Source organism: Bison bison, unplaced genomic scaffold, assembly GCF_000754665.1.
Source record: "Bison bison bison isolate TAMUID 2011002044 unplaced genomic scaffold, Bison_UMD1.0 scf7180017864309, whole genome shotgun sequence".
In the NCBI taxonomy this organism is placed as follows: Eukaryota; Metazoa; Chordata; class Mammalia; order Artiodactyla; family Bovidae; genus Bison; species Bison bison.
The window spans coordinates 3,526,450-3,536,886 of record NW_011494881.1 but is presented as its reverse complement, the minus strand read 5'-3'; the positions used below and the strand labels follow the sequence as shown (position 1 = coordinate 3,536,886).

Genomic DNA, 10,437 nt, shown 5'->3' with positions numbered 1-10,437 from the left:
ATCCTGGGTGGTTTTTAAACGCTGATGTCCGAGCCCCTGAAATTCTGATTTTATTGGCCTGAATAGGATCTGGCATGATTATTTTTTAAAACTCCTAAAAGTGATTTGACCATGCAGCCAGGGTTGAGAACCACTGCATTAGATATTGTATTCTAACAGACACAATTTTTTTTCAGTTCATTTCTAATTAGCTGGTTAACTTTTTTACAGTTCACCAAATACTGTTCAAATTTTTATTTTTCAAATTGGTTATGCACGAAGTCTCAAGCAAGCTGAATAAGCATCCTATTTATGACAGTGTTTTAAGCCACCTAGTTAAAAGTAATTATAATAGATATTTAAAAGTGAAATTATTCGAATTATCACAATTACAGCTTCTTAAACTAGTGAGCAATTTTGTCCTCAAAGATAAATATGACAATGAGAAGATATTTCAGAATATAAATATTTTAATCATTCAAATAGCAAGCTTAATATCTGTTTCAAATTCTTTATTATACATCATGGTTGCACAATTTGAGGCTGGTTAAATACAATTGGTTTCCAATTTTTCTTTGAATATTTTCCAGATTACTACATGCAAGTGACCATGAAAATATTTGGCATTTTAAAATTTTGAAACTCTGAACAGGCACTTACATGAAGGAAAACATTTTCATTCACAGATATCCACATTTATAACCGGTGCTCCAGCACATGGAACTTTTTGCCAGTTAAGAAGTTGGTTACTAACCATTTTTCAAAGAGCCACAGTAGTAAAATAGGCTTAAAGAAATGTAATTTGGGTTACTTAGTTTACTCATAAAGTAAGGTTAACTGACAAGACTTGCACTGAAGTGTATAAAAAAATATTTGTACAAAAACCAATGAACCATAAGTGAAAGCAGTTTCATACATCAGGTTTTAGTTCCTACACCCCGTATTTAGTGTATCTGAGATCAGACCCCATGCATAGCATAAAAACAGATGACTGCAACCTTCTTTTTTAGAGGCTCTGAACAATGCTTGAATTTAATGTTAAAAGAATTTAAACATAATGGACAAAGAAGTTTAAATTTGGGTTTGAACTAGTCAAGGTTCTGATTTAACAATGTGAAATTGTCCAGATCTGGGTAACTACATGCTTCACCAGTTCTCCTGAGTGCCCTCATCCTCGAATTTTCTCCTGAAAAGAGAATATTTGCAAGAAAGTTTATATTTGCATACATGTGCTAAAAAGATTCCTTAAATCAAAAGAATTGTTTTCAAAGTATTATGGAACAATCATATAATTTTAACAAATTCTAAACTGCCAACATAGAATCCACTCCACACTGCAGAAAACATACAGTGGTACCTGTTGGATAGCAGTAGCAAAATGGTTACTTAATATGGTCCCCCCCCTCAAAAAAAAGCTGCAATGACATGCTACATAATCCCTTAGGGGAAAAATTTAATATACCACAGAAGGTTTCAAAGAGAACAAAATTCAGGAAGCCATGGAATGGTAGACTCAGATGCACCTACAGTGAAACACTCGTATGCATGTCTCAAACACATATAGAAAAACATAAATGTAGTTTTCAAAAATATTGAGATGCCGTGTTTTAAATCTTTGCAGGCTGTAAGGGCCACTCAGGTTTTCTAATTTTATTTGAATACAAATTTTTTTGCATGTAGAAAGAGCAAGAGGTAATCATTAGCATGAAAAAGGAGAAGAAAAGAATTTATAATCAACATTATGCAGAAAAAAAGCACAAGTACAAATACCAACCTACTCACATGAAAATATAATGTTTATGCTGATGTATATCTGAGTGCTTATTATCAAATCAAAGTGTGCAGTTAAAAAAACAAATAAACAAAAAAACGGCAGTTTAAGAAAGTTCCAGTGTTTCAAAGAAAGCACTTTTTAAAATGTATATACACGAAGAACAGTTATGTTGTAAAATAAATTCAGCACTGTAAGATAAAGGAAGACTATCATAAATGGAGTTTTGGCCTTTTCCCTGCCCTACACGCTGCAACCATCTTTAACCTGCCAAACCTAAATCTCAACGGATATAGGAGGTTTTTTTTCTTTTTTTTCTCCCATTCAGTTCACATTTCAGGCTGCTCAGCAGATGCCTGTGATTCTGGTGATTCAAATCGCTGGTGAAAGTTTGTTCTCTGTTTCCTCAGTTTTTCAGGAGCTTTTCTCCACAAAATGATCTCCTAGAAAACAAATGCATGATAACAAATTAACATCCTCAAATTAATATTCTTGTATTATGCCTTAAATTTTCACCACAGAAATAATGCACTTCAATTTTAACCATAACAAAACTAACTTCTTCCCTACAAAAGCTCTCTTCCTGATGGACCTACTTTCTTCCAATTCTAATAATGGGTCTCCCCTTCTGCCAAGTCTGCACCCCCAACAACATCTATGTACACCACCACTATGAATCCAAACTGAAACAAAGGTCTAGCTGCTACTGCTTTAAAGAATTCCTAAAATCTGTCTTTTAGTTTGTTTCCCCTGTCCTTACCCAAATTCAAGCCCCTGTCACTAAATACTTCAGCTTTCTGATAGATGGCTCTCCCTCCCTTGCCTGAAACCCTTTTTTAACCTGTCCTACCCATCATTGCCAGACTAGTCTAAAACATTGCTTGGATGACTCTTCAGTAGCTCTCAGTTCCTCCAGGATAAATCTCCAACCCAGTGTTCAAGGTCCTCCGCAACTTTTATCCAATTTACTAATATCACTCTTCCCTACCAAGGTCCCAGTACCCAGCCAGCCGAACTGGGTTACTCTCTGCCCTTAGAGGCACTTCAAATTAAACTTTCCCTCCATCCTCCCCTTTATATTCTTCAAATTTCTATTCCTCTGCCTGTCTTACCCTAACCAATCCTTCCTGAGAGCTCTTCTCAACTCTTTTTGAAAAATAGTAATTTATTTTTGGCCGTGCTTGGTCTTTGTTGCTGTGCAGCCTTTTTCTCAAGTTTCAGTGAGCAGGTGGTGGTGGTGTAGCCGCTCAGTCGTGTCCGACTCTTGTGACCCCATGGACTGTAGCCCGCCAGGCTCCTCTGCCAATGGGATTTTCTCCAGGCAAGAATACTGGAGTGGGTTGCCATTTCCTTCTCCAGGGGATCTTCCTGACCCAGGGATCGAACCCCAGTCTCCCATGTTGCAGGCAGATTCTTTACCAACTAAGCTAGGAGGGAAGCCCTTTCTAGTTGCTGTATACAGGCTTCTCATTGTGGTGACTTCTATTGTTGCGAAGCACAGGCTATAGGGCACATGGGCTCTAGAGCACAGGCTCAATAGTTGTGGCACACAGGCTTAGTTGCTCCTCGGCATTTGGGATTTTCCCAGACCAGGGACCAAACACTGCATCGGCAGGCAGATTCTTTATCACTGAGCCACCAGGGAGGTCCATCTTCTCAATTCTTTAAATTACTTGCTCCATGAAGTCATGGCAGGCTGTTTGTTTTTTAACCAACATAGCAGAATTTAAACATCTAAATGAATGACTATGGGAGGCATATACTATTCAATAGGGTCATAATATGTAATTGATTTGAAAATTGTAAATTTCACATAATCTAATTTGAAGTTATAAATCACTTATGTTTAACTATATAGCATTATGGCAACATTAGCAAAGTAAGTTTTCTCTCTTCCAAATTGCTGTCAAACCATTATTTAAGTTTTCCATTAATTATATAATTTTTTTTCCCACAAATATGCAATGTGAGAATTGTGAGGAAAAACTATGTTTAAAAAGGTGGCTTTTATATTCTTCACAGTCCTCAGCACAGAAGGCTTTCTTTTTTCCCCCTAGAATAATTTCCAACTTAGCTTTGAACACTCAACTGACATTCAAATATTTATTACTCTGATACAGAACAGAGAAGACCATTCTAATCACAGGCTTTACTCAAAATTCACCGAAAGCTTTTAATTGATTTTCAAATAAGAACAAGTTTTATGATAAATATATTTAAAAAGTAATAGATTTGGGTCATCTCAAAGACATTTATAAAAGGATTGTTTAATTAGGGAAAAATGGAAAACTGAAATCCATCAAGTGGATGCAGTCATGAAAAATGAAAGGAAATCTTTATTTGTTGATAAAGGAAATCTATTCAAGACACTATTGAATGAAAAAGCAAATTAAAGATCAATATGATATGATCTAAAAACAAATATGATCTAAAACATAGATATGATCTAAATCATAATATGATCTAAAAACAAATATGATCTAATATGATCATATATGAGCATAATATAATCTAAAAACAAATATACAAATTTGTCTGGAAAACTATCACAATGGTGGTGGAATTTTTTTTGACCTTTATTTTACTGTTTTTTGCCTGGTTTTTTAAAAAAACAAATACCAGATATTGTTTTTATAAAAAACAAAAGTTTCAAGAGAAAAAAAATAGAAGCCCTGCCAAATTATAGCCCATCCTGGAGTCCTGCAGAATGACTGATCACAACAGAGATCCATTCATGCCTTACTTCTGTGTCACACTTTCAGTGTTTTCACTTACGTAGAAACCCCCGCTTGCTCAGTACAATAAAGCTTAGAAAAGTGAGTGCTTTCCAGGTGCTTTTAGAACCACCACAGAACAAAATACCATGTAGGTGGCACCATACCTGCTGCTTGAAGTACCTTCTGTCTTCTTCATCAACCAGGACTAGATTCAAAAAGTACCTTACTGAAAATTTTTTGTTCACATCTCTCATTGTTGGAGTTGGGTCATATCCTGCTAAAAATAGTCTTATTGGAATTGATTCACCTGAAAGAAAAGCAATTTCTATTTAGTTCTAAAGGATGACCAAATACAGTTACATAACACCTAAAACTAAGTATTATAAAGACACTAATGCTTCAGTTCCTCCTGAGACAGGAGCGTAACAAAAACTTTAGACCAGAGTTTCTTAGTCTTGACACTACTGACATTTTAGGCCTAATAATTCTATGTTGTGGGTAAGGTCATATACACTGTAGGAAGTTCAGGGCATTCCTGGTCTCTGCCCATAAGATGCCAGTTAAGTCCCCAAACATGACAACCAAATATGTCTCCAGACATTGCCAAATTTCCTGTGGGGAGGAGGGGGTAAAAGTGCACCTAGTTGAGAACCACCAGCTCTAAAGTCAAATGCCTGGATTCGAATTCTAACTCCAGTCAAGTATATCCATCCTATAAAGGGTCTGTAAGGACTATATGGACTGATATATGTAAAAGCTTAAAACAGTGCCAGCAGTTAAGTTCTACTCTAGCACTTTTGTTACTTTCAAGCTTTCATGAATTTTGCCATTTCTCATCATGTGTATAAATTCTTGAATACTTATTACTAACTAGATTGCTATTTTTGGTGACTTGATAGCTTCTCTTTTCCTAAGAGTAATTATTGGCATATTCTGTTTTGAATTCTTTTTATGTAATACTTTTCTTATGTGTATCTATTTCCTTAAAGATATACAACCGAGGGCATGGAAAGGGAACCAGGGAGAAACCTCAGGTGAAACAAACATGCCCTGCTCCAGACCAATCATGGGTGCTAGCCCTAATTTATATAGGGCAGGCTGGGGGGAGGAGACAGAAAGTACAAAAAAGAGGGAGCCAGATGGGTTGGGGCCACTCCTTCAGGGGTCAGCCCACCCTCATGCCTTGAGGGGTGTACTATCCTTTGTTTACCAAGTAAAACTAAACTGTAACCAGAGGCGGGGAAAAAGGATATACAACCGATTTCTTTACATAAAAATTTGTGGCTGCTGGAATTTTACTAAGTAATGCTGCATAACACACAAGTACACAGGCATGACTTTCGAAGTCAGAAAGGCCCAGGCTCAAACGCCAACTCTGCAATGATTAGCTCTTGAAGGAAACCAGAATATGTCACCAAAAAATGTGCCTCTTTGACATTAAAATTATTCGTGAGCTGAAGGCAATTAAGCAGCAGTGAAAGCAAAAAAGGATTCCCCTATTCTGCCTAAAGGCAGGACATAAATTATTTTATTGGCGACACCCTCTCTTTAGCCCAGGGATGGCACCAGAGGAATCTGCAAACAAACCTACTCTGCTAGCTTCCTCCCTCATATTTACCTTCCCATAGTCTGTGCCCTTGGAAGCCTAAGCTGCTTTCCTTTTGCCCAGTTGTTTCTCTCCAAATTTACTGTTCTTTTGAAGATGCTATATAAGCTGAAATGCTAAGTCACTGCTTTGAGTTACTTTTTTGTTTTTTTTCCTCCTTCATGAGGAGAAGGCAATGGCACCCCACTCCAGTACTCTTGCCTGGAAAATCCCATGGACGGAGGAGCCTGGTAGCCTGCTCCTGAGCGACTGAGCGACTTCACTTTCACGCTCCTTCGTGATATGCACTGCATGCATTAATAAACTGTTTTTCTCTTATTAATTCTGTTAAACAATTCTAGCTGAAAATCTAAGTGGGTAGAGGTAGTTCTGCCTACCTTAAGTTTTTAACCTCTACATCTCAGTTTCAGGGATAAAATAAGGGTTGCTGCTGCTGCTAAGTCGCTTCAGTCGTGTCTGACTCTGTGCGACCCCATAGACGGCAGCCCACCAGGCTCCCCCGTCCCTGGGATTCTCCAGGCAAGAACACTGGAGTGGGTACCACTACCTACCTCAAAGTGTATATGGAAGGGAACTTCAGAGCGCCTGAGAGTACAATGCCTCATCAGTAGCTGGCACTCAATAAATGGTTAACTGCTTTTTGAAGTAATTACTAACAGAGTAAGAAAAGCCAAAGACATAAATTTAAAATGATAAATACTGGCTTCATTATCTTAGATACTAAAAATTATTTAGTAAGGGAGCTGCTTATTTTCTTGGGGGCTGTACAGAATTCCAAAATCCCACAGAATGAATGCTCAGCTATACTGTACCTTATGTTCAGCATGAGTAAAAAAAGATTTACAGAGAAACTCTTTTAACAGAAGACAAAATATTATAAATTCAGAACTAGGGAACAGATATACATCAATGTCTTTCCTAAATTCTAAATTTAAGCTGCATAAGAAAATTAAACCTTATTTCAAACCAGAAAGTACTATTACAGTCTCCTCAGTATTTATACAAAGATGATCTTAAAAATCATTGTAAAAATCATTTTAAGAATTCACATATTCACACCGAATAAATACTTTCAAGCTAAACTGCCATGAACACTGCTATCTGCACTCCCTATAACACAAGAGAAGCAAAAGAAAAGCTCATTACCTTTAACTGGTGCGCCATCCATTATTTCATATTTAGCGATTGTTTCTGTTTCTGTTGTGGTACTGGGTCCTAGGCAATAATGTAAATGATATTAATTTAAATATTGCTAGAATATAATTTCCAGGCTTATACCTTCTTCCTATTTTCTGACTACATTATTTTAGTCCTAACTGACTTTCCCCCTTTTGTGAAAATGTTGATCATTCTTTTCTATTTCTTGACGTACACTTATTTACCACCCAACTGAGGTCTCAGTCCCTTCTTCTCAAAGGTAATTCAGTAGACGCCTGAAGAACTGCAGGGGCTGAAGTGCTTCACTGTACACACATGAAAACCTGCATGTAATTTACAGTCCCTACTCTGTATCCTCCACTCCTCCCTATGCACAGTTCCTTCCTATGCAGATTCAGCCAACTGCAGATCATAAAGCAGCGTAAAATCTACTACTAAACAAAATCCACTGTAAGTGGACTCACGCATTTCAAACCTCATGTTATTCACAGGTCAACTGTATACAGCTCAGAAATAATAAGGAAGTCTCCAAAGACTTCCTTCCATCATTTCTAATATCTGCTAAAATAGAAACCAGGAAGGCACAGCAGTGCACTGACATGCTAGTTTTCTCTGTAACACCCAAAATGTCTTTTCTTGTTAACTTTAACAGAGATAAAATATCAAAGTGAATGCTTAATTGACAGTTGTTTTGAAGAGTCAATGATACAAGTTTTAAAAGTACACCAAAACACATGGTAATGATCCCAATGTTGTAAAGTATGTAACATGCAAAGACTAAGCTCTGTTCTGGATTATGAGTACAAATATTTCTTATTTAAAATTTTCTAGAACACCCAAACATAATTTTTATAACTAGAAAAAATGTTTAAATAACTTTTTTAAACAACAAATGGGAAACTGAAGTTTGGTTTTAATATCTTTAAATCACTTTAGCAGATAAAAAATGGAGATTAAGAAATTACAGATGTTTATGACTATCAATTACAAATTCTTAAAAAGTGGTGCCTAAAATTCTTTTTAGCAGAAAACCAGGAAAATTAAAGGGAACAAATTAAATCTATATACTAATTAAAACTAGGGGGAAAAAACAGGCAATTCCTTGGTGATCCAGTGGTTAACACTTTTCACTTCCACTGCAGGGGGCATGGGTTTGATCCCTGGTCAAGGAACTGAGATCTCAGAAGCCCCATAGTGCAGCCAAAAAAAAAGGAAAAATTAAAAAGCAGTTATGAACCAATAAATGATTTAGGGTAACTCATTAGCTATCTGGAGAAAAGTAAAGCTGGATCCATAGCTGTTTCTTGCTTACATCAGGACAAATTCCAAATCAATTAAAACTTTAAACAAAATTCCTAAACTACAATATATTACTTTAGTAGAATCAAGCACAGAAGATTATTTTTAGAACCTCAATGTAAAAAAGGCCTTTCTCACTGTGGTACAAAACCCAGAATCTGTAAAAGGAAAAACTGACAAAGGTGACTTACACAAACGTCAAGAACTTCTACATGGTAAAAACTACCACAAGCAAGACCAATGGGAAATTTTGCTGCTCTTAATACAGAGAATGGGGTTGATTTCTCTAACATATAAAGAGTTTCTACACTTCAAAAGGAAAAGACTAATAATCCAATAGAGATACGGCAAAGGATACGGATAGGCAGTTTACAGGAAAGAAATACAAATGGCTTTTATACACATGAAAACATACTCACCCTCACTCAAATGAGAAAAATCAATCACAACTACAATGGGGAACCTTTTCCCCATGAGACCAGAAAGTTTTAACACTGTGCTTATGAGAACACATGGAAAAAAGGCACCTTCCTACATTCATTGCTGGCAGTAATGCAAATTGTTACGGTCCATAAAGAGGACAAACTGATAGTATTAATCAAAATTACAAATGAATAAACCCTTGGAAACAGCAACTCCACTTCTCAGATTTTATTCTGCATGTAAACCAACACACGTGAAATGATATTATTAACTGGAGTGGCTCTACGCACTGTACATAACCACTTGACTAAAAGGAAGGGTGTAATAAAGAGGCACTTGCATGTGTATGAATAAATGTTTAAACGATTTTAAAACTTGTATCACCTATGAGTAGCTGGAATGCATAAATAGGACACTTTTTACTGTATAATCATTCATATTTTATTTTTAAACCATGTGAATTATCTACTCGAAAACTAATTTTTAAAAACATAAATGAGTAACTCACTGCCAGCAATATTAAATATCAAAGTTAGTATCCAAGGTAGATATTTAAGTTTAAACAGTATTTTAAGATTTTAAAATTTCAACTAAAATGAACTTCAATTCAAGAACCCTTTAACTTACCAATTCCTGTGATCTCTTTTTTAATCAGTTGTAACTCCATATGTTGGATTTTTATTCTTACTAATAAGAAGTAAATTTTTCCAACAATCACATCCTTTAAATGATACCTTTAGGGAAAGAATATTTGTCATTTACTAAATATCAGTTTACAAAACAAAGAGTGAAATATGTCCTGAAAAGGTTTATTAGATATCTGTAGGATAATTACTATTTAAGAATACCATTCTGACTATTCATGTATTTAATGTTCCTTTTTTTCAAGAGTATTCATCATTTTACTATAAAAATTAGGAAAAAAACTTTTACTTATCATCAATAAACCTCAGAGGGTAAACTTAGCCAGAGTAATTGTTAGTCACCTATTTAGAGGTCAACTTCATTTCTAAAGAACTTAAGCGAGGAAAATTAAGATTTTTATGCCTGAAAATGTTTGGCATATGAAGATGTTCCGAACATTAAAAACTTTATACATGTGTTTAGTGTTTACTCCAAGTGCTAGAATAGCACAGTTAAAAAATCACCTGGTCACAAAGAGACCTTCTCTAGGTTTGAATCTCAAAATAATATCCCAAGAGTTGACTAATGCAATTATGTCTCTCTGAAGGGAGACTTCCAGTGACAAGTTTTAGGTCCTAAACTAATAATTTTATCAACAATATAATTTAAGACTCTGAACACATGTGTATCACAATTTCAGTGATATAAACTGGGACATGACAAGCAATAAATATCATGTAGTGCTTCCCAATGGTTAAGAATTCACCTTGCAATCCATAGGACACAGGTTTGATCCCTGGTCTGGGAACATCTCACATGCTATGGGGCAACTAAGCCTGTGAGCCCCAACTACTGAGGCC

At 35.8% G+C, this 10,437-nt stretch overlaps 1 protein-coding gene across 3 annotated transcripts in view; it reads right to left on the bottom strand.

The window, feature by feature from the left end:
- Positions 1 to 476: 476 nt before the first annotated feature.
- Positions 477 to 10,437, bottom strand: part of VPS26A (vacuolar protein sorting 26 homolog A (S. pombe)) — a 25,548-nt gene continuing 15,587 nt past the window's right edge. For all 3 annotated transcript variants that reach the window (XM_010852206.1, XM_010852204.1, XM_010852207.1), the window contains exons 6-9: positions 9,581 to 9,687; positions 7,220 to 7,288; positions 4,632 to 4,774; positions 477 to 2,193 (exon numbers count right to left, since the gene is read on the bottom strand). In XM_010852206.1, the coding sequence (XP_010850508.1) occupies positions 2,080 to 2,193; positions 4,632 to 4,774; positions 7,220 to 7,288; positions 9,581 to 9,687 (433 nt within the window). In that variant the 3' untranslated portion in view covers positions 477 to 2,079. The remainder of the gene's footprint in view (positions 2,194 to 4,631; positions 4,775 to 7,219; positions 7,289 to 9,580; positions 9,688 to 10,437) is intronic.